The sequence below is a fragment of the Setaria italica genome, chromosome I, assembly GCF_000263155.2.
Source record: "Setaria italica strain Yugu1 chromosome I, Setaria_italica_v2.0, whole genome shotgun sequence".
In the NCBI taxonomy this organism is placed as follows: domain Eukaryota; kingdom Viridiplantae; phylum Streptophyta; class Magnoliopsida; order Poales; family Poaceae; genus Setaria; species Setaria italica.
The window spans coordinates 4,799,439-4,819,856 of NC_028450.1; the positions used below are offsets into that span (position 1 = coordinate 4,799,439).

Here is a 20,418-nt window from a genome sequence, read left to right on the forward strand (position 1 = left end):
TGGATACACACGCTCCAATATTTTCACACGTGGTGGGCAAAAGTTTCATTTTCATCTGCCGATCTGCCTATCCAATGCATCATCGCATATTAAGTAAGTACAATGATTAGCCTCTCGAAGAATTGCATCGCATGTTTTTATAGAGGTGATTGTGTACGCATATATATGAGTGTGCATCTATTTCGAAAAACAAATACGATGGTCAGTCCATGACATTATGTACTGGAGTGGTTTTATTTCAACAATAATGTAACCGCGTGGTTAATTAACTAGCCAACAGATCAGATTCTTTTTTTTTTTTTGAGAACACGAGGTTCATCACTCAAATAGCTGGATTACAATCGTCATTCAGGATATCACGTACCGGAAAAGGGTGCTATATCTAGCCACTCACCCTGGACCAGTGAACGAGAGACTTGTTTGGTACAAAGATGTGCTGCCCTACTACATGATCTAGGATTGAAACAAATTTCAAAGCTAGGACAACTCATGCCAAGCTCCTCTATCCTCATGAGGAGATCTCGGACTTTTGCATTTTTAGGGTCCGTTTGGCACGGTTTTGGCTCGTGAAAAAATAGCTCTAGCTCTGGCTCATATGAAAAAGCAGCTTTTTTTTAGTTCTAGCTTATTTTGTAGAAAAATATTTGGCAAAACAGCTTCTCCTAGCTTTTTAGAATGTATAGAAGATGTCAATTGTCCATTTTGCCCATGCATATGTATGTTGCTTGCCCATACAAGTTTTATGTGTGGCTCTATTGATAATGTGATTTGTGTGAAATAAAAAGATAATACCATTTTTCCTTCTTCCTTTTTTTTCTATTTATTTTTATCCTTTTTATTTTTCTTTTCTATTTTTTCCTTTCCTCCTTTCCTATTTCCCTTTCTTTCCGTGCATCCTTATCCTCTTCTACGGAGTCCACCGTCCGCTCTCCCAATCTCGCTCTCTCGTCTTCTCTCTCGTCTCTCTTGCTAGGCTACGCCGCCGATTCGACCTGCCGCTAGTGCGCCCCGCAGGGTCACGCCGTCATTGATCTGCCCAGCACCGCGCTGCCGCTGCTCCACCCCGCTGTCCGTCCGCGCCATCCAGCTGCAGCTGCACGCGTGCACCTGCTACCATTCGCGCCGGGCAGCTGCGACCTCTCATCACCGGTGAGCTTCACGCCGCCACCAGAGAGGTAGGAATGGCAATTTCGTTGCAATTCCAGCCAAGTTGAGGGATAGTTCCATTTGTCTTGGCGCAAGGGAGGAAGAGAAGCCGGGGGAAGCCACTTTTTTCAGCTCTCTCATCCTAGTTCAAAAACGCTAGAGGCTTTTACCGGCTTCTGGGAAGAAGCCGTTTTGATTTTTAGCGTTTTGTAGGGCTTCGGCATAAGCCGGCAAATAAGCCGGAGCCAAAGCCCGACCAAAGGGCTCCTTAGGGTCCGTTTGGCACGGCTTTGGCTCGTGAAAAAATAGCTCTAGCTCTGGCTCATATGAAAAAGCAGCTTTTTTTAGTTCTAACTTATTTTGTAGAAAAATATTTGGCAAAACGGCTTCTCCTAGCTTTTTAGAATGTATAGAAGATGTCAATTGTCCATTTTGCCCATGCATATGTATGTTGCTTGCCCATACAAGTTTTATGTGTGGCTCTATTGATAATGTGATTTGTGTGAAATAAAAAGATAATACCATTTTTCCTTCTTCCTTTTTTTTCTATTTATTTTTATCCTTTTTATTTTTCTTTTCTATTTTTTCCTTTCCTCCTTTCCTATTTCCCTTTCTTTCCGTGCATCCTTATCCTCTTATACGGAGTCCACCGTCCGCTCTCCCAATCTCGCTCTCTCGTCTTCTCTCTCGTCTCACTTGCTAGGCTACGCCGCCGATTCGACCTGCCGCTAGTGCGCCCTGCAGGGTCACGCCGTCATTGATCTGCCCAGCACCGCGCTGCCGCTGCTCCACCCCGCTGTCCATCCGCGCCATCCAGCTGCGGCTGCACGCGTGCACCTGCTACCATTCGCGCCGGGCAGCTGCGACCTCTCATCACCGGTGAGCTTCACGCCGCCACCAGAGAGGTAGGAATGGCAATTTCGTTGCAATTCCAGCCAAGTTGAGGGATAGTTCCATTTGTCTTGGCGCAAGGGAGGAAGAGAAGCCGGGGGAAGCCACTTTTTTCGGCTCTCTCATCCTAGTTCAAAAACGCTAGAGGCTTTTACCGGCTTTTGGGAAGAAGCCGTTTTGATTTTTAGCGTTTGGTAGGGTTCGGCATAAGCCGGCAAATAAGCCGGAGCCAAAGCCCGACCAAAGGGCTCCTTAGAGTCTTCCATAAGTCCAGATTCATGAGCGGTCTCGTGACCACAATCGAACGGTTCTCACTGCCCCTCTAGACAAAAGCGAGGGAACCCCCATCCCCGACCCCGGGCCAGGAGGGCAAGCCAGCCACAGCCACCATCTCCGCTCCGCCGCCTCCGCCTCGTCCATGGCGGACGAAACCCTCGCGCCCTCCTCCGCCTCGTCGGCAAAACCCTAAACCCTAACCCACCTCCATTTCGGGACCCTGATCGGGCACCCCACTCCCGCCGCCATGGGGCGCTGCCGCGATGTCCGCTTCGTCTCCTCCGGCGTCAAGCTCCCCTCCGCACCGTCCCCTTCCCCGGGGCCCGCGCCCGCGCTCCTCTCCGCGGCGCTCCCCTTCGCGCACATCGGCCGCGCCATCGACTCGGCCGCGCGCCGCCTGGGCGCGTGCCTCCCCCGGGTCCCGGTCGCGCGGGCCGACCCGGCGCCGCCCCCGCCGGCACGGCGGCACGGGAAGGACGCGGGAGGGGGCGCCGAGGAGCGGGTGCTGATCAGCGAGGTGGCGGTGCGGGGCAAGGACGGGGAGCCCCTGGAGCGTCCCGAGCTGGAGGCCGCCGCCGCCGCGGCGCTGCGCGCGTGCCGCCCCAACGCCGCGCTCACCGTGCGGGAGGTGCAGGAGGACGTGCACCGCGTCGTGGAGAGCGGGCTGTTCCGATCGTGCATGCCCGTCGCCGTTGACACCCGCGACGGCATTCGCCTCGTCTTCGAGGTCCTTGTTTTATCCACTTCCCTTCCACTGGCTTATCTCTGGAATTTATGGATGCACAATTCCGGTTGTGCTGTGGTTTAGGTGGAGCCGAATCAGGACTTCCATGGGTTGGTCTGCGAAGGCGCCAACATGCTGCCTTCCAAGTTCCTGGAAGATGCATTTCGTGATCGCCATGGTAATTGTGTTAGTTTCTCAAACAGGTTTAAGCTTTTGCTGTGTGATGATGTGGTATCTTAAATTAGAGTTTTTGGTGTTACAATGTGCAGGAAAAATCATTAACATTAGACATCTGGATCAAGTGATAAAGTCTGTTAACGGATGGTATCAGCACCGCGGTCTAACTGGGCTGGTAGGTAATCTGAATTTATGTTTCCCTGCCACATTTTTCTTTCTGCTTATCGTTTTATGGTACTTGGTGTTATATCATGATATGTTTAATATGATTAGCTAAATAAGGTGTCTGATGGCATTTATCCTGAAAGAACATCTCTGTAATGTGTTGATCATCCAGGGGCCTACAACTGTAGCAACTGAGTTCGTTATGCTCCTGCTTCTTTAACCCACTAATGTTTGTATGTATCTCCCTGATGTCAGATATGTAGGTGGCTGAGCATACAGCATAGAATTCATTTGTTATTCATTGCATATGAAATAAGGATCCTCAATGCTAAATGATAAATCACAGAGTCATTGATTTGGATTCAGGTTTCATACGCTGAGATACTTTCTGGAGGAATTTTGAGGCTGCAAATTTCAGAAGCTGAGGTTAATAACATTAACATCCGCTTTCTAGATAGGAAAACGTGAGGACCTATCTTTATTATGAGTTTTTCTTGATCAAGTATGGTTTTAAACTGCGTAATTTTCTTATCATCCACCCTTCACTTTCCTTTCCGTGTTGTACTAGTGGTGAACCAACTGTCGGAAAGACACAGCCAGAGACCATCCTTCGACAACTTACCACCAAGAAAGGGCAGGTCAGAGCATTTTCAGAAGTTATCTTTCTCAATTCTCTATTTATGTCTTATATACTTCAGGAGGACCATTGATGATATGTCGAAATGCAAATATTATCTTTCAGTTATTGTCTTCTAGATGTTGCATGAAATGTTAATTCTTGCCACTTATATTTTTTAGAATTCATATGCTGTGTTGCATTGTTCATGCACTGATATTGCTACGCAAAGGCTAATACCAAAATCACCAGCTTTTGTTACGATATAGGCATACAAGTTTGGTTGGAGACTTGAGCACGTAGAACTAAGTCCCTCTTTCTTTGTTCTTTATTGTGTGAATTCTGGCATTCAGAACTAAGTATTAGCAATCATCTATAAAAATATCATGTTACCAGTTTTTTTTTTGTGTGTGGTGGTGGTGGGGGGGGGGGGGGGTTTCTTACCTTTTTATTCATGTTCTGTTGTCTTATGCTGCGACATTAATCTTGTCTGTTTACTTCACACTAATATTGTCAGTTTTAAACTTTGCACTGATCGTATCTGTTTAAACTACGAATGGTGAAAACAGGCTTACAATAGGGCGCAAGTCAAAAGGGATGTTGAAACAATACTTACTATGGGCATCATGGAGGATGTTACAATAATTCCACAGCCAGTTGGAGGTGAAGCTAACTCTAAGTTCTCTATCATTGTTTTTGAAGCTGATCCGTTCTTTTCTTAAGTGCTAGTCTTCATGTGCTTTGTAATTATCTGCAGATTCGAATAAAGTTGACCTTGTGATGAATCTTGTTGAACGCCCTTCGGGTGGTTTCTCTGCTGGTGGTGGCATTTCAAGTGGGTGAGTACAAACAGTGCTTTGTAAATTGAGCTGAGTAAGATTGCATAAAAGGACGTAGCTGGTGCCTGCATGCTTTAAGAAATTCTGTTTTCAGTCACTACTCACTAGTGCGGAAACTGTGGATGCACTGTTTCTTAACCTCCAGTTGTAGCACATCTGCAGATGCGAAAATACAGTTGAACTGTTATTCTTCAATTCTTATTAATTTATTATTTGACAAGCTGTTTTTCTGCAGGATAACAAATGGACCCCTTTCTGGACTTATTGGCAGGTTTGTATGTTATTCTTTCACAGTTTAAGATGTATATATACGGCTACTGTGTTTCTGTTTCTAATGCTATAATGCTATCATTTCTTGTGAGATCCTACTCTCCTCATAGGCTCAACATTATCATAGTTCTTCAAATAGTCCCAGGGATGCAACTTTCCTTGCTGAATATTAGTTGGGTGGCCCTGCGCTCAAAACTAGGACCTGTTTTGAAAGGGTGTATTGTGATCCAAATTCTTAGTCTAGAGTTATGCCCCTCTTCCAAAGACACCACCCCACCCCCCCATCCCACCCACACAAAAATTATTGGCGATGAAATCATGTGCAGTTGAATAGATAGCTGATGATATTTAATTCGAATGTGTGGCTGAACTTCTTTTTTTACTGTAAGATGTATATAACATCAAACCCCTGACCAGCCATTTACTAGTTGGCTACAAGCATGTGCTCACTTCAAAAAATTCCTTTCTCAAGGATTTGCCATAATCTGTAGCATTTGGATATTGGAATCTGTTGGCTAGTTGGCTTGAAACTTCAATAGAAATATAATATTACACTGGCATGCTTAAGACCGTAATATTCTTTAATTCAGTGTATTGGTATACAATACACTAGTTCAAGTTAATTGTGGTTTTAGCTCCATGTATATGGAACAAGGAAGAGTTACTAGTTTCATTTTTTTACATGGTTCCTCTCTAAGATTGTGTAGCCTTCTTTCAAACACCACTGCCAATTGGCAAGTTTTAGTGCCATTTGTGGCAGAATGCCTCGAAACCAAAGTGACAAGTATCTGCGAACCAAAACCAACTTGCTAAAGTAGACATTCTGATTTCCGAACTTGTGGTAGTATGTCTAGAACAAAATCATTATATTGCAACTTCTTATTAGCTCCTACCTATTTATCTGGATATATTGAAGATGCACAGTCTAATACGTTCTAATTGAATGCAGTTTTGCATATTCACACCGGAATGTTTTTGGGAGGAACAAAAAATTGAATCTTTCACTTGAAAGGGGGCAGATTGATTCAATTTTTAGATTGAACTTTACTGACCCATGGATCGATGGCGACAACAAGAGAACCTCTAGAACTGTTATGATTCAGGTATTTGGCTTTAATATGACATCGCTTTCGATTTCCGCTAGTTAGCACCATACATATGTTTATTGTTATTTCTCGTGCCAGAACTCTAGGACTCCTGGAACACTTGTACATGGTGGTGATCATCCTAACCATGAGCCTATAACGATTGGACGTGTTACTGCCGGCGTGGAGTATAGCCGTCCGTTCAGGCCAAAATGGAGTGGGACGCTTGGCTTAATTTTTCAGGTTAATTTCTGCTGCTTATCGTTTTAGGACTAGCCACATAGTATGGTGCTGACCTTTTGTGTCTGCACAGCATGCTGGTGCTCGTGATGACAAAGGCAATCCTGTCATCAGGGATTTCTATAACAGCCAATTAACTGCCAGGTCTCCATTCTCATTGTCTTATTTCCTTCTTGGTTTTCACATGAAAGATCCTATATGTCCAGGCACACAATCAATATAATAGTCGAGTTAAGACTTCTACATTCTACCTGATGTTTATCTCTTTGCATTGCAGTGGAAATGCTTATGATGATACACTGCTTGCTAAGTTTGAAAGTGTCTACACAGATTCTGGGGACCATAGCTCTACAATGGTTGGCATTAATGCTTATTCCTTCCCCAACTTGGCAATTTTGTAGCCATAATCGCTTATCTCCTGCTATCATTGCTGCTTGTAGTTTGTTTTCAACGTTGAGCAAGGTCTCCCTGTTCTTCCTGAGTGGCTAAGCTTCAACAGAGTGACAGCACGTTTGAGGCAGGGCTATGAAATTGGTCCTGCTCGGCTTCTTCTAAGGTTTGTTTTTTTTATCAAACTCTTGAACTGGGCCTGTAGCAAAAACCATCATGAACTGAATGCTCTGCATATTAACTTGCACTGATAGTTTGTTTCCAGTTGTGTAACTTTCTATATAATTTTTTTTTTGTTTGATGTAGTGCTTCTGGAGGTCACGTGGAGGGAAATTTTCCACCTCATGAAGCATTTGCAATTGGTGGGACAAATAGTGTAAGAGGATACGAAGAAGGTGCTGTTGGTTCTGGGCGTTCTTATGCCGTAGGTAGTGGAGAAGTGTCATGTCGCATGGTAGGCTTCTTCATCCTCCTGAACCTCATAGGCCTTTTGTCTTTGTTATATTGACTCCACAAGGAAACATGTGACACTAGTATGACAAAATCCAGGCACAATGGTATGGTAACTTACCACAGAATACCGTGTTGGCTACAAGGGTATACATATGTACATAATTACCATTTGTAGGTGCCGTACCCAGGAATAGGGCCCAAAGTTCTCTGCACAAAACACAATAGTCCTGGAATACCTATACGAATATCTAGCAACGGATATTAGCAAAAACCGAATCAATATGCATTTATAACATTATTGTTACCAGGGCTCAACATGAAAGTAAAGTGAGCAGCCCAGTTAAACTTGTCTCTTACCCAGTCTTATATTGTTTTCGGTGCTGCTAGCGCCCAGACGTCCGATGGGAAGTTTCCTATTGGACGCTCCGTTGCAACATCAAAATACAACATCTGCAACATCAAAAATATATAGTTGCAACATTGAAAAAATAAATATGCCGTTCGATTCTGGGATAGAAAATTCCCGCCGCAACATGAACACTATGTTTCATGCAACATTCACTGTGAAACATGCAAAAACAATAGTTGCAACATCGATGCTTAACTTTTGCAACATATGTCGGAGCATCCGATTTTTCTTCCCCGTCCAGACGCCTGTGTCTTAGCATTACCTTATTGTTTTTGCTCAAATGAGTCTTCTATGGATGGGGCCATCACCCAGTGATTGGCTGCGGTAGCTTAGGCGTGCTTGCTTTCTTTTTCACTGCTCTACTTTCATATTGGGCCCAAGTAGCAGCAATGTTATAGATGGATGCTGTTACTGTTTTTTAATAGAATGTTTGCTGTGGGGTAAAACAGCTGTTCCTGGTTCTTTTTCTTCTTTATTTTTTGCACAGAGAATCTGGAGCCCTGTTCTCATGCCTGACTATATTACCAGCTTGAAGAATAGCTATATGCACTGTTTGAGTGCCGTTGCCTGGAAATGCTTATGTGCACAGTTTGAGTGCTGTTGTCTGCAAATGCCATCATATGCATTTGATAAAGTCACACTAATGCACATTACACCTACTAATGCATGCAGTTTGGACCGCTGGAAGGTGTTGTCTTTGGGGACTATGGTAGTGATGTCGGTTCTGGTCCTAAAGTTCCTGGTAATTCACATTCTACTCACATTTTGTCCAACTTATAGTTATATACTTTTTGTAGGTTACATTTGACAGAATGAAAATATAAACAGCTGGAGATCTTGCACTTATGCAATCATTATATCATCGATACATATCAGCATTTTTTTTCCTGTTAGACAGTATGTGTTCTTACTTGGACCATCCGTGGTGATTGGCTGTTCAGGTGACCCAGCGGGAGCTCGTGGGAAACCAGGTAGCGGGTATGGTTACGGTGTTGGCATCCGTGTGGACTCCCCACTTGGACCTCTGCGGCTTGAATATGCCTTCAATGATAAACAAGCAAGGAGATTTCACTTTGGTGTTGGCTACAGAAATTAACATGTATATTCGGCATGTTCTTCTGAGCATTCTTTGGCTGGTATGAGGTGATCCATGCCTTCCCATTTTTTGGCGATGTCGCAAGTTTTGGATAGAAAGCTTTATTTAGTCAGGTTTCCTTTCTGTAACATATAGTCCCTTTGCTCCTGTTGTAAGCATTCTTGTGCTAGAGAACTTAAGTCGACCCCAGCTGGTAGATTCATCCTGCCTAAGGTATCTGAATTCTGGGAGGCCTGGCAAGTGAAACAGAAGATGCGAAGAACGAGGGATGAATATGCTGCTACAATAGTGTTGCCATTCCTTGCGTATTTATGCATGTGTATATGTGCTCAGTGCTCAAACACTTGAAGATCTGAGTGGTTGATTTATTTATTTCATCACATGGATGACAGATGATATATCCGGACAATACAAAAGGTTTCTTAGTGGTAGAGAATGGTTTGCCAACCATACCTTTTCTAATGTATGGATCTAACAACAATTTTGGCTGTTACATTCTGGGCAACTGCAGTTTTTACGCCTATGTACGACATATCCGTGAAACAATGATCTTTGGGGACAATTGATCCAGTACAAAAAATTGAATGATCTTTGGTAGCATATGTTTCTCTGTTGAGAAAAGATGGATGAGCGCCATTTACACACACTGTTCAGATTGAGATGTTCAGTGTGCCAGAAGTGGCTGTAATGCTTTGACTCGTGAGCGGCAGGTCTATTGCTGCAGTCGGTCATTGCTGCGATCCAGTTCAGGGATGCGTGACCATATCCAAGATTGCCGGTAAGAGCATCTCCAGTAGATCGAGAAAAATGATCCCCATTTCCTATAAACTTCAGCATCTCCAACAGCGTGACCTAGTTGCTCTCAAAATATTGATGACCTTTTGATTTGCAAGACATGTAGAGCAAAACTTGAGGTGGTTGTTCACAATCAAAGTTTTAAAAGGTCGACAGCAACCTGTATGAAACGTTAAGAAACAGTGTAATCGGAGTGTATACTTTTGAAGCTTTCATTGTCGACCAACTGAGGACTACAATTTTTCGATTGTTACAGTTGCCACGAATCGTCTGGCAACTAATTCAGTTTTTACATCCTGGGGAAATGCAGTTTCCCCCCTCCGATACATGTAGCCATTGTTCCTGGCTCCTTTCTGATGTTTTGGTGTAGTGCCTACTGCCTAAACACATTGTCGGATGAAATCCTCCAGGAACACACTGACTGAAAAGCTCAGCTTTAGAATTCAGATGCTGCTGTGACACTGTGGAGGACTTGCGGCGCTACAGATGTGATGCTACAAGCTTATCTCCTTTGGTAGGCTGATCTCCAAGAAGTACAAGCTGTCATAACCGAAAAAAGAAAGCAATTAGGTCGTAAAAGAATAGCAGGAAGTGATGTAAAAAAGGCGTGTACAACGATACAAGCTCGTCTGGTACTCTGGTATCAAATTCAGGACTTTCACGACCCTACAGGTCCACACTACAAAGGCCCCAGCCAGTGCACTTAACAAATGTGATTATTGATGACCGCTGCATAAACTTAGGCCAGTATGTTTAAACATATTGTCAGTCTTTATCTGTGCCATTGCAGGATGGTCAACCTTCATAGATGATAGAACTATGGCATTGGTAGGCTATTCTTTTTAGAGCCCTAACATTAACAACATTTGCGTTTAGTGCCCTACTCATACCCACAAGCCTGTGACTTGTGAAAACTCAATAAACACCCTACGAGGATAAATACCCGTTCATATTCTCATATTGCATTACAGGTGTTCTTAAAAAACACATTACCACACAGAAAGTCTCTTGCCAAAAGCAAATTGAATCGAATTGGATTTTTTGTCTAAAATAATCCATACTAGTCATTACGAGAACATGTACGAAATCGAAGAATCAACAAACCTTGCAGACATGCAGGCCATGCCCACAAAGACTGCTTTGACAGCTCGCTTCTGGCCACAATAGTCAAATGCAAGAGGCAGCATTTCATGCAGAGTGAGGAAAGCCATAACACCACCAACTGCAAAATGACACACATGATGTTGACAGAGTATTCAATATCAAAACCAGTGTTCGATTTACTCAACAAACTAACCAGATCCAAGTAAACCTTCAAGAATGTCAGGATTCAAGCTGCTTGGAAACAAGTAAGCTGCAGTAAAATCATATCAGCGCTAAATAAGGTTGCAGAGTAAGAGACAGAAAATAGATAGATTTTAGTATAGTTTCCATCTGAAGAACATCATTTCAAAAGGGGTTCATGAGAAAGCATACCTACAGCAATTACTCCTACTGGCTCGGCCAAACCGGATCCTGCTGCCATATAAAATGCCTTCCATTTGCTGTGACATAAAATAAATAATAGACAGATATATCATATGCATAAAAAGAAAGGTCCGACAAATATAGGAATGGTTATAATACTATGAGCAACCATTACAAAATGGAAATGCTAACTAGGATCTGCCTTCTTTCTAACGAACCACCATTTTGGTTTTTCTGTATTTTCACCATTTATAATAAGTTCAAGTTCTCGACTCGTACATCCTGCAATGATATATCTGACAAACATGGATTTGAACTGATAACATTTTCAAACTTTTTTTTAGGATTCATTTGTCCATAAATCATATATATATTCGACACTGGAATCATTTGTAAAGGCTGCTGCAAAATATAAACTCCATTCACCATGACTATCTCCATGAGAGAACAGGTACCTCTTGGTAGCAAAATAAATTGGAAGAGCTACAGCAACCCCCTGAAAAGGTAACAAAGTGGTGAGCAGTTAGTACGAACTAAGCAAGATGAACCGAACTGAATGAAACTGAAAACTGGTCCAAAGAACAGATACAAATACACAGAACCTGAATGGTATCACTAATATGCCATGTATCCCCAGTTATAAATTATATGATTTCTATGTACATTGCATATATTCTCTCTATGGAATGGAAAAAATATTCCTAAGTACTATTTTGATGGGGTTTTTTTACACTATACTCTGCTAATGCTATATACAAACATACCCCTCTTTAGACTGGTATCTTCTGAGACTACCCGATTCTGGAAAACTGAAAGAGATGAGTAAAAGGAATATAATTTGATTACTGCTGATACCTAGCAAAATTTAAGAGGGCGGCTTTATGATATAGATTACACAGAACTTACTAACTGTCATGAGCCCTTTTGTCATGCTATGAATTAATTTGCACACACAAAGGTAACCCTTAAGTTGAGCATCCATAGACTATGGGATTTTTAAAGTTTTAGAAACTTTGTGGCATTTAAATCTTCCGGTCGTTATCATTCGTGGCTTCATATCAGATATAGATAATTCTCATTTGACGGGAGGGGCTGAATAGTTGTTTTCTGTACCTCTGGTATGTTATGTAAAGCAATAGCAACAGCCAAGTTCAGACCCACATGAAGACCCTGCAGTTTTTTAATGCAACAAGCAATCAATTCAAGCATGAGGTTTTGGGCGGAGCCTTTCCAGAACTAACAAAGCTAGGAACAAGTAACTCCAACAGTGTTCTATTAGAAGAAAATGCAGGGCACATGAAACCACACTTTTTGTCACAGTTCACCAAAAATGGAACATGGAAAGAAGCTAAGACAAGCACACATCAAAGGAACCAAGACAGAATAATTCTGGAAGTAACATATAGGCTATAGTTAACGAGTGTTGTAACTTCAACATATTGATATGATGTTCAGTTGTTCATAAAGCTACTGTCCTTGATAAATGCAGGTATATGATACTATTACTGACTATGTCAGACTACAAATTTTGCAAGGATGGATGATGGTAAAAATCACAACAGCTATGAATACTAGAATGGGTGATTAAAACAATGAATGATGCTGAGCTGATCATCAGTAAGTACTAAGATACCACAGGAAATCAGGGACCAATAGAAATGCAGGAACGCTAGCCACAGAACTCTTACAAACTTGACCAAGAATTAAAGTCATGCAGTATAACTGAACATTCTAGCACACATTTGAATCTTAATAGTAATGAACAATAGAAAGTATCGCTAGTTAAACTGTTAAGAACAAATTAATCGGAGAACATGCTACAGGAACACACAACTGTTGCTCCAATTATTAAATGGATTGTTAGTCATTGATATAATTCAACTAAGTCTTACTCATTTGATCTATTACACTAACATACATTTACAATCAGAAACATTCTAAAATACAGTTTAATCAGCAGTGTGATGAATAACAGAGAGTATCACTAGTTCGACAATTTAACAGCTAAATAACAGGAAAGGCACCACAAATAAATGTTATTTCAGTAATCTGGCTGATGGTTAGTGATTTGAGCTGTTATACTGAGTTTACTGACATAATTAGTTAATTACACTAAGGCAATATGTACCTTCACAGACCCAAGAAATACAGCCATTCCCTCTGGAAAATTGTGCAAGCTAATTCCTGCAAGGCAATTCAAATGACTGTAGCGTCAAGCAAAGTTGCACAAGATATTGCAACAAGATACACATGATATGAAACAGTCTTAATATTTATTTTATCAGAATTCGAAAGAAATCCAATGGAGTGCATGTGTTATTTACTAGTTAAATAAGGGCACTGAATAATTTAGAATTGTTTTAAATTTCTTACCAACAGCAGTGATAATACCACTGAATAACACTTGCCGGCGATGTTTTCTCATCATATCTTTACCCGAGCCACCATCATCAGCCTGCTTTCCTCAAGTCATACAAAGAGAACTAAATTCTGTTCAGCTTTTCTATTTTAGCGAGCAAAAAAGATATGCTGCTCCAAAAGAATCATAAGTGCTGTTCATTCCAACCTTTTTCTCACTTGGATCAGCTTCTGGTGAAAAGTCTGGCTCTGGAATAAATTTGACGATAAAACCAAAGAAAAGAACTCCTGCAAAAAACTGCAGGTTGCTTTTCGTTATCAGAGACAGATCAGCATCACATCAGCATGTGTTCTAGAACTGTAAGCACAACATGACTCACCCAGAGGTTGCCCTTCAAGAAGCCAATAGAATTCATCGCATTGTGTGCCAAGTCTAGAAAGGAGATGCTCAGCATAAGCCCAGCAGCAAAACCCTGTAGTCAGTATGAGCAACATATAGAGCATTAGCAACTAAACATCTTACTTACTCAAAGAGATAGTGAAGTTACTCGACAATTTTTCACCTGGAGAAGCCCAAGCATCTTAAGGTTAGGGGCAGGATTCAAAACCACAAACAGCGCACCTGAAACAGAGAATTCAAACTTAAGTGGGTGAGGTTGCTAAAAAAAACTTTGTTGTACATAACAAGTCACCAATTCGACTGACCAAAAGTGAGGCTGGGCATCTTGAGACAGTTCACCAAATCGATCAAAAGTAAAGTACAATGTGGATCAGGTTTTAGCTATATGTATGGTTTAACCAAGCAACTAGGCTACCTGGGGTCTCCTTCCAAACTTGAAAATTAGCCTATTTTTCCATGTGGGTGCACAATTTCCATCACTTGGTGATGTGTGGTTAATAAAACAGTAAAGCCAAAAATGCTCTGCAATTTTCTGTATCCGTACAGGAGGGTAGGGGTTTGTAGACACCAGAATTAAGCTTATGCAGAACAGCCGGTTACGGTTACTCGCCCACAAATATCTACGTTGACGCGAGAAACCCCTGCGGGTGCGGAACACTCAATCGCATCGTGTACACTGCTTCACGCCGCAGCCCAAGCTAGGAAATCGGACTTGAACCAAAGGCAGCAAGTGAATTTCCCGCTAGAGCTCCAACCCCAGGAAACGCAACGAACCACCACCACGGCGGCAAGCAAGCGGAAAGTCAGCGACCGAGGAGCCGGGGGGCGGAGGGGAGCCGTACCGATGGCGGTGCTGAGCCCGCCGACGGCCGAGAGCATCAGCGCCCTGTAGAACACCTGCGACTCCATTCTCCCCCCACGCAGCCTACGCTAGGGTTTGGGCTTTGGGGGATTCGAGGCTGAAGCGGGGAAGGGGAGGGGAGGGGAGGGAGAGGAGGGTGAGCTTGTCGTGAGCCTGCGCGAGGCGATGGCTGGGGGAGTGATTGAATTGAACTGAAAATCGTGGAAGGCGACGGGAGGAGGCGCAAGTGCGGATTTATTCTCACCGGAAAAAAAAAGTGGGGAATTTTTTAACCTTTTCTGACCCCTCTTGTTGGCATCGCATATTTGAAACTTTGAAAATCTCGCATAAAAAGAAGTATTTTTTTCTGGCTTTCGTTGCGAATGTTGAATCTAGCAGCAGGTTCGGCAAAGAGCCGGCTTTGAAGATCCCAACGCCCAAACAACGAGAGCTATGCTTCGAAATGCGAATCCTATGAGAATTATGGAGGAATTTTACGTTTAGCGACGATTATTGGCAACAGCAGCGACGGAGATTGAGAGAGATTCATGATTCCCTCTTGCGTCATCCTGTTTCGTCAGCAGACTAGTTTTACTTTGGTATAGATCGACTTAAAGCACTGAAAAGGTTAAAAGGAAAGAAAAAAAAAGGCACTTTAAAAGTAAGACTCTGCAGGTTGCGACTTGCTAAACTCCAAGCCGCAGCAGTGCTGCCATCTGACAATTTCCTAATCTGAAGAACACCAAGCGGCATGAATCATGATGCAATGTACTTGTGTACCTGCTCCAACGATGGTGACGGTTCTGAAATGCCCTATGGCGTAGATCAAATACCACATCACTTGGGTTCTTGAAATAAAACATCATTTTTTTTTTATAAATTTTTTGACGCGAAAGTTAAGAGCATCAGAATTCAGACAACGCAAGGAGCTTAGCCCATTAGCCACACCACGTCAGCAGAGCACGAATCCATCAAAGAAAATCAAATTGGGATCATGATATTTAGCTTGGATCATCCACAATTACAGAACAGAATCCTTGACAATTCACACGCAAAGCAAACTAACACACATATAATTAATTAATCAATCGTAATAAAAAACACAGATAATAAAATTAAAAAATCATTCGAATGAACCAAGCACAAATCGCCATCGCGAGTTCGCGCCGTTCCCGCGCCTCGCTCAGTGCAGGTAGTAGGCGAGGAAGGAGGCGACGAGCGCCCCGGCGGCGGGCACGGCTGCGGCGGCGGCGCCGCTGGCGGAGGGGCCGGCCGCGCCGACCGCGCCGGCGGGCGCCTCGGAGGGCGCCTCGGTGGCAGCGCCAACCGAGGCCGAGGCCAGGACGGCGGTAGCCGAGGCGGCGGCGACGAGCGCGGCGCAGAGGACCTTCTTCATCTCCATTGCTGCTGGCTGGTCGCTTGCTTTGCCGCTGGAGAGAGGTGGTGTTATTAGCCTTTTTTTTATTGGGGTGGAACTGGGAGACGCTGCTCGCTCGGGGATCGGCGTGAGAGATCTCTCAATTGCTTCTGCCGCCTCAGGGCGGGGCGCCGCTTTATAGGAGCTCCCCGGCGCGAGCGCGAGCGGCCGCGAGCGAAGCCAGGGCGCGGCGGTTGGGCGAGCTGGCGGGCCGTGTGGATTGCCGGGAATAGGGTGGCCGCGCGTGGTTAGCGGCGGTGGCGGGTGATCAGCTGGTGGGTTTGCCATTTTTGGGGTGTCCATCAGGCCATGGCATGGCATTAGCGGTGCGCGCGGGCCGCGGGTTTGGAAGGATGATTCGCCATTGTTGTGGCATATGGAGGGCGGAGAGGATGATGCGTGCTCGATCGATCGGAAGGAGTTGTGATGTTGTCGCAGACATGCGGGCCCAGCAGTTGTAGGACCCGCGCGTCAGTTGTGGAACGTCACGTTGCATCAGTTCATTGTGCGCTGCAGGATCGATCCATGGCGAACCAAACTGCTTGCCCAAACGCAATGAGTCTTCCATGTGGGACCAGATTGTCAGTGTCAACCATGGCATTTACCATAACGACTCTTGCACGCAGCTCAGTACAAAATAACCAGTTGCCAGACGCTACGAAACTTGGACATTCGGAGTAACAGCTAAAGCTTCCCCCCCCCCCCCCCCCCCGCCAATGGCGATGAACATACAAACCTACTGTACTAGCCCAGAGGAGAAGAGAAGACACCCAGATGGTATTGCAATCAGTTTGGCTACATCCTGATGCTAAAACAGATGATGTTCGGCACAGGGCAAGAAGAGGATGGCAGCAGCATCACTTGCGTTTCTTGGCCCTCTTGCCCTCCAGCCTCTGCCGCGCCTGCTCAAACTCCTCTTCGGTGGGCTCCGAGCTGCTCGCGTTGGGGTCGCACTTGGACATGATGGACGAGAGGATGGAGTCGAACTGGTTTTTCCGCTCCGCCCTGCGCTGCGAGATGGCTAGGATCAGGTCGTTCTCCTCACTTTTCCTCTTTTTCCTGCCACAGAGTTCAACAACAACAACGATCAGTTGGAAGCAAATGGTAAATAAATGCAACATTTAAGGGTATCAAATGAGAGGCTGAGTGTTCTGTTAGGAAAAACTTACTTCACTCTCCTCTCCAATGGATTTGTTGGTGGCTCCATCTCAGAGATCTTTTTAGCCCACTTCTCATATGCTTTAGTTGATTTCAGCTCACCTGGTATACGAAGAAAATGGTGAATGGTTTCACGACTAAGCATGCATAAACAGGGCAATTAGCTGGCACTACTGTATGAATGAAACTGTGAAATCAATCCTTGATAACCAAAAAATACAGCCAAGTGTTTACCTTCAGCAATTGCCTCATCAACTATATCCTTGAAGCGGTGGGAATCAAGCTTTGGTTCTGAGCAAATCATTGAGCAGAAAAGCCTGCATAGAAGGGAACCATGTCACAATAGAAAATAGCACCAAGTTTTTGGCATCAGTTCACAATCACAACATTCGGAGATTGGTTTGATGGAGCCTAAAAGCAGATTAGTTCACAGAAATCACCTGTTCATGTTGCCCTTATATTTTGTATAAAGATCCTTCAAGTCCTTTTTCTCAGAATCAGATCCTCTGTATTTAGCTTCAAATTCTTCAATGTCAGCCTCAGTGACCTGGCAAAAAAATGATTCGAAGATTGATTTGTCAACCATTGCAAATGCATAGACAACAGTCACCTGTGATTGATGATATACAAGGAAACATACCTTCTTGTACATTGTTCTGAAGTACTCTTGAAGATTGTCCGCAGCTGCTCCAACCAGCGCCTAAGAGGACAGAGAAGGTTCAGAAAATATTGCTTCAATCTCAAAGGTAGAAAGTACTAGAAAAGAGGTGCTCACATCATCATCAGCAATGCCAGTCTCATCATATAATGCCCTCTTCTCTGCATCTCCAAGAATGGAAATCACCTTCTGCAGCTGCTGAAATTTCTCTTTGGCTTCCTGGAATCACACAACATTCCACTTGAGAAACAAGCCACCAAATTACTGTAGAACAATATCGATGGTTTAGGGTTGAGATCCTACCTCATCCCCAGGATTCTTATCTGGGTGAAGACGAAGAGCTAATTTGTAATATGCCTTCTTTATTTCTTGTTGTGAAGCGGTCTTCTCAACCCCTAGGATCTTCAAAACAAAGAAAGGAAAAGAAACAACGCATTAAATTAGTAACTTCTGATCTGGAAAAAGAACAATGAGAAATTGGTTTGTGACAATAACCTCTACATTTACACCAAAAACAGTTCGGACTTCATCTCATTTGAAGTCATTGACACAGACCCTACATTTGCGATTACAACTTAAACAGGTACCAAAAGAGTCCGGAGCAATTAAAGTTCAGGACCTGTCCACAATAATGAGTATACCCATTATATTTTTTGAACTGCATCTCCATGTGTACTAGTTTGTTAAGTGCAATCAAGTAGTAAGCACTGATTAGCTACAGGTCTAAAGTGATGGCGCAGGTCAAGAAAAACTAGCATAAGTGAACCATGACCTACAGAGAAAAAACTAGTAAAAGCACTCAGTGGATACAACTAAATGCAAATTGCAAGCTCTATTATTCTTGATCTAAACAAAAGAGTAAATTTGCTAGGCATGAAACACAAATGACCAAGGCCTTGTGCGGTCCACCAGATGAGCAAAAAAAAAATTCATTTGAAAGCAAAACAATTTACCATACAAATAAGAAGCACTTTAAATTTAACTGCAGCATATTCATGAAGAGTACCCATCCCTGAATCAACATAGTGGCATACACATAAAGGCGCATAAGAACACATTAGCCTGTTCACATCCAGGCGCATAAGAACACATTAGCCTGTTCACATCCAGGCGCATAACCGTTTGACAGTGCTGCCACTTCTCATAGCAATTCTTTGTGTTTAATACTCAATTGCCTGCATACCTTCCTCTTCCTTCCCCCAAAGCAGGATACTGGGTACAGATACAGCTTGAATTTTTTAGTTGCTGCTGAATTTTTAGCTGTGGGAGCGTGTAGCGTGTGGCTACTACGTGTAACAATTTATAATTGTGTGGACTGATTCTCCCTCCACAAGGGGGTTGAAGCCGGATATTACTTCCATTATCTAAAAATAGATACAGCTTGAAGACAAGCATGATACCCAATGAGCTAACTACAGCATGAGAACATATCACGAGATAAAAAAGAGTGTTCCAGTGACTTCACTGTGATTCTCTCCTGACATTCCTACAACTTCCATATACATGAATGCAACTATTAATTTCCCCTGCATTTTGCCGGATCCCAAATGCTTAAGCATTGTTACAATTAAGCAAATGGCACAGCTGTACAACCCAATTGCTTAGCATGCCGAACTAACACCACCACAAATTATCAGCAGGTGAACCATGTAGATAAGCAAAACCAATCGGATTAACTGAAACAGAGCCCCCCACACCCACCCACACATGATTGTTACTGTAACAGGCGAGCAGTCTGCAATCCGCAAAAACTTTGTCCCCATTCCACAAATACAATCACCGAAACGATCAAATCCGCAAGATCCACCAATTCACGGGCACTCATAACACAACACAACGCCTAAGAAGACTAATCGAAAGCCATCTGACCGAGCGAGCGCAGGGAGCGCCCTTCCCGCACAGGATTCGAGCGCCGCACCAGCATCGCAACCAACCCCAACCCAGCACGCAACCTTCCGCCCCGCGCTTGCCCGAGATCCCAGCTAGGGTTAGGATGTCGCCTTACCTCGTAGAGGGTCTTGCTCCCGGTGGCGGCCGGAGCGGCGGCGGCGGCGCCCCTCTCCTCGTCGCTGCCATCGGCGTCGGCGTCGGCGTCGCGGGAAACCCTAGCCCTTCTGCCCTTGCGGCCCATTCGACGGGAGGCGGTGGTGGATCGGTGGCTGCAGTGGTGACTGGTGAGGAATGGGGGATTGGGGAACCGGGAAGAAGGGCGGAGGCGATTGGGGATTTTATACAGGGGAGGGCGGCGCGGCGGCGCCGAAAATTTTCCCGCCCTTTCGAGTGCGAGCGCCGTGAGACGCTGGACGGGATCCGAAATGGGGCGGCCCGGCGGCGGGGTGATGAGGTTTGCGGTTTGCCACGTTGGATATCCGTAATTCCATATACCCACCTCCCAAATTACTATTCGTTTAGATATTTCTTGATCCATAGCTAGTAATTGGGACAGAGGGAGTATTATATTACTCATGTATCCTAAATTATAAATTATTTTAATTTTCTACGCACTTAAGTGTATGTTTAGATGCATCGTAATGTCTATGAATCTAG

General features: G+C 44.0%; 2 protein-coding genes across 3 annotated transcripts; one reads left to right on the forward strand and one right to left on the reverse strand.

The window, feature by feature from the left end:
• Positions 1-2,348: 2,348 nt before the first annotated feature.
• Positions 2,349-9,377, forward strand: LOC101778962 (outer envelope protein 80, chloroplastic). Its single transcript, XM_004951512.2, has 16 exons — positions 2,349-3,040; positions 3,122-3,215; positions 3,307-3,389; positions 3,746-3,843; positions 3,948-4,017; positions 4,565-4,658; positions 4,753-4,834; positions 5,070-5,105; positions 6,054-6,207; positions 6,289-6,432; positions 6,503-6,573; positions 6,707-6,785; positions 6,870-6,985; positions 7,126-7,273; positions 8,354-8,423; positions 8,623-9,377. Exons 1-16 carry the CDS (start codon positions 2,561-2,563, stop codon positions 8,775-8,777), a joined length of 1,974 nt encoding a protein of 657 aa, XP_004951569.1. The 5' UTR covers positions 2,349-2,560; the 3' UTR covers positions 8,778-9,377.
• A 373-nt stretch (positions 9,378-9,750) lies between these two features.
• Positions 9,751-20,204, reverse strand: LOC101779369 (zinc transporter ZTP29-like). Of its 2 annotated transcripts, XM_022827475.1 has the most exons (21): positions 19,877-20,204; positions 18,175-18,273; positions 17,989-18,090; positions 17,854-17,913; positions 17,654-17,760; positions 17,448-17,530; positions 17,225-17,315; positions 16,915-17,114; positions 15,840-16,327; positions 14,640-14,727; positions 13,961-14,019; positions 13,778-13,870; positions 13,606-13,695; positions 13,413-13,494; positions 13,168-13,223; positions 12,153-12,209; positions 11,495-11,535; positions 11,049-11,116; positions 10,870-10,926; positions 10,677-10,794; positions 9,751-10,112 (listed from the first exon to the last, which is right to left on the reverse strand). In XM_022827475.1, exons 1-21 carry the CDS (start codon positions 20,000-20,002, stop codon positions 10,067-10,069), a joined length of 2,211 nt encoding a protein of 736 aa, XP_022683210.1. In that variant the 5' UTR covers positions 20,003-20,204; the 3' UTR covers positions 9,751-10,066. The 2 variants fall into 2 exon arrangements, with proteins under 2 accessions (XP_022683210.1, NP_001267766.1); NM_001280837.1 differs by lacking the exons at positions 15,840-16,327; positions 16,915-17,114; positions 17,225-17,315; ... (4 more) ...; positions 18,175-18,273; positions 19,877-20,204 and having other exon boundaries at positions 9,788-10,112; positions 14,640-14,851.
• Positions 20,205-20,418: the final 214 nt, after the last annotated feature.

Coding starts and splice junctions, on each gene's coding strand:
- LOC101778962 (XM_004951512.2), top strand. CDS start 2,561: ATGGGGCGCTGCCGCGATGTCCGCTTCGTCTCCTCCGGCGTCAAGCTC. Junction 5,106..6,053: donor CTTTCTGGACTTATTGGCAG/GTTTGTATGTTA, acceptor AATTGAATGCAG/TTTTGCATATTCACACCGGA. Junction 6,574..6,706: donor AACAGCCAATTAACTGCCAG/GTCTCCATTCTC, acceptor TTTGCATTGCAG/TGGAAATGCTTATGATGATA.
- LOC101779369 (XM_022827475.1), bottom strand. CDS start 20,002: ATGGGCCGCAAGGGCAGAAGGGCTAGGGTTTCCCGCGACGCCGACGCC. Junction 13,495..13,605: donor CTGATCCAAGTGAGAAAAAG/GTTGGAATGAAC, acceptor TGAGGAAAGCAG/GCTGATGATGGTGGCTCGGG. Junction 13,224..13,412: donor TGGTATTATCACTGCTGTTG/GTAAGAAATTTA, acceptor ATTGCCTTGCAG/GAATTAGCTTGCACAATTTT.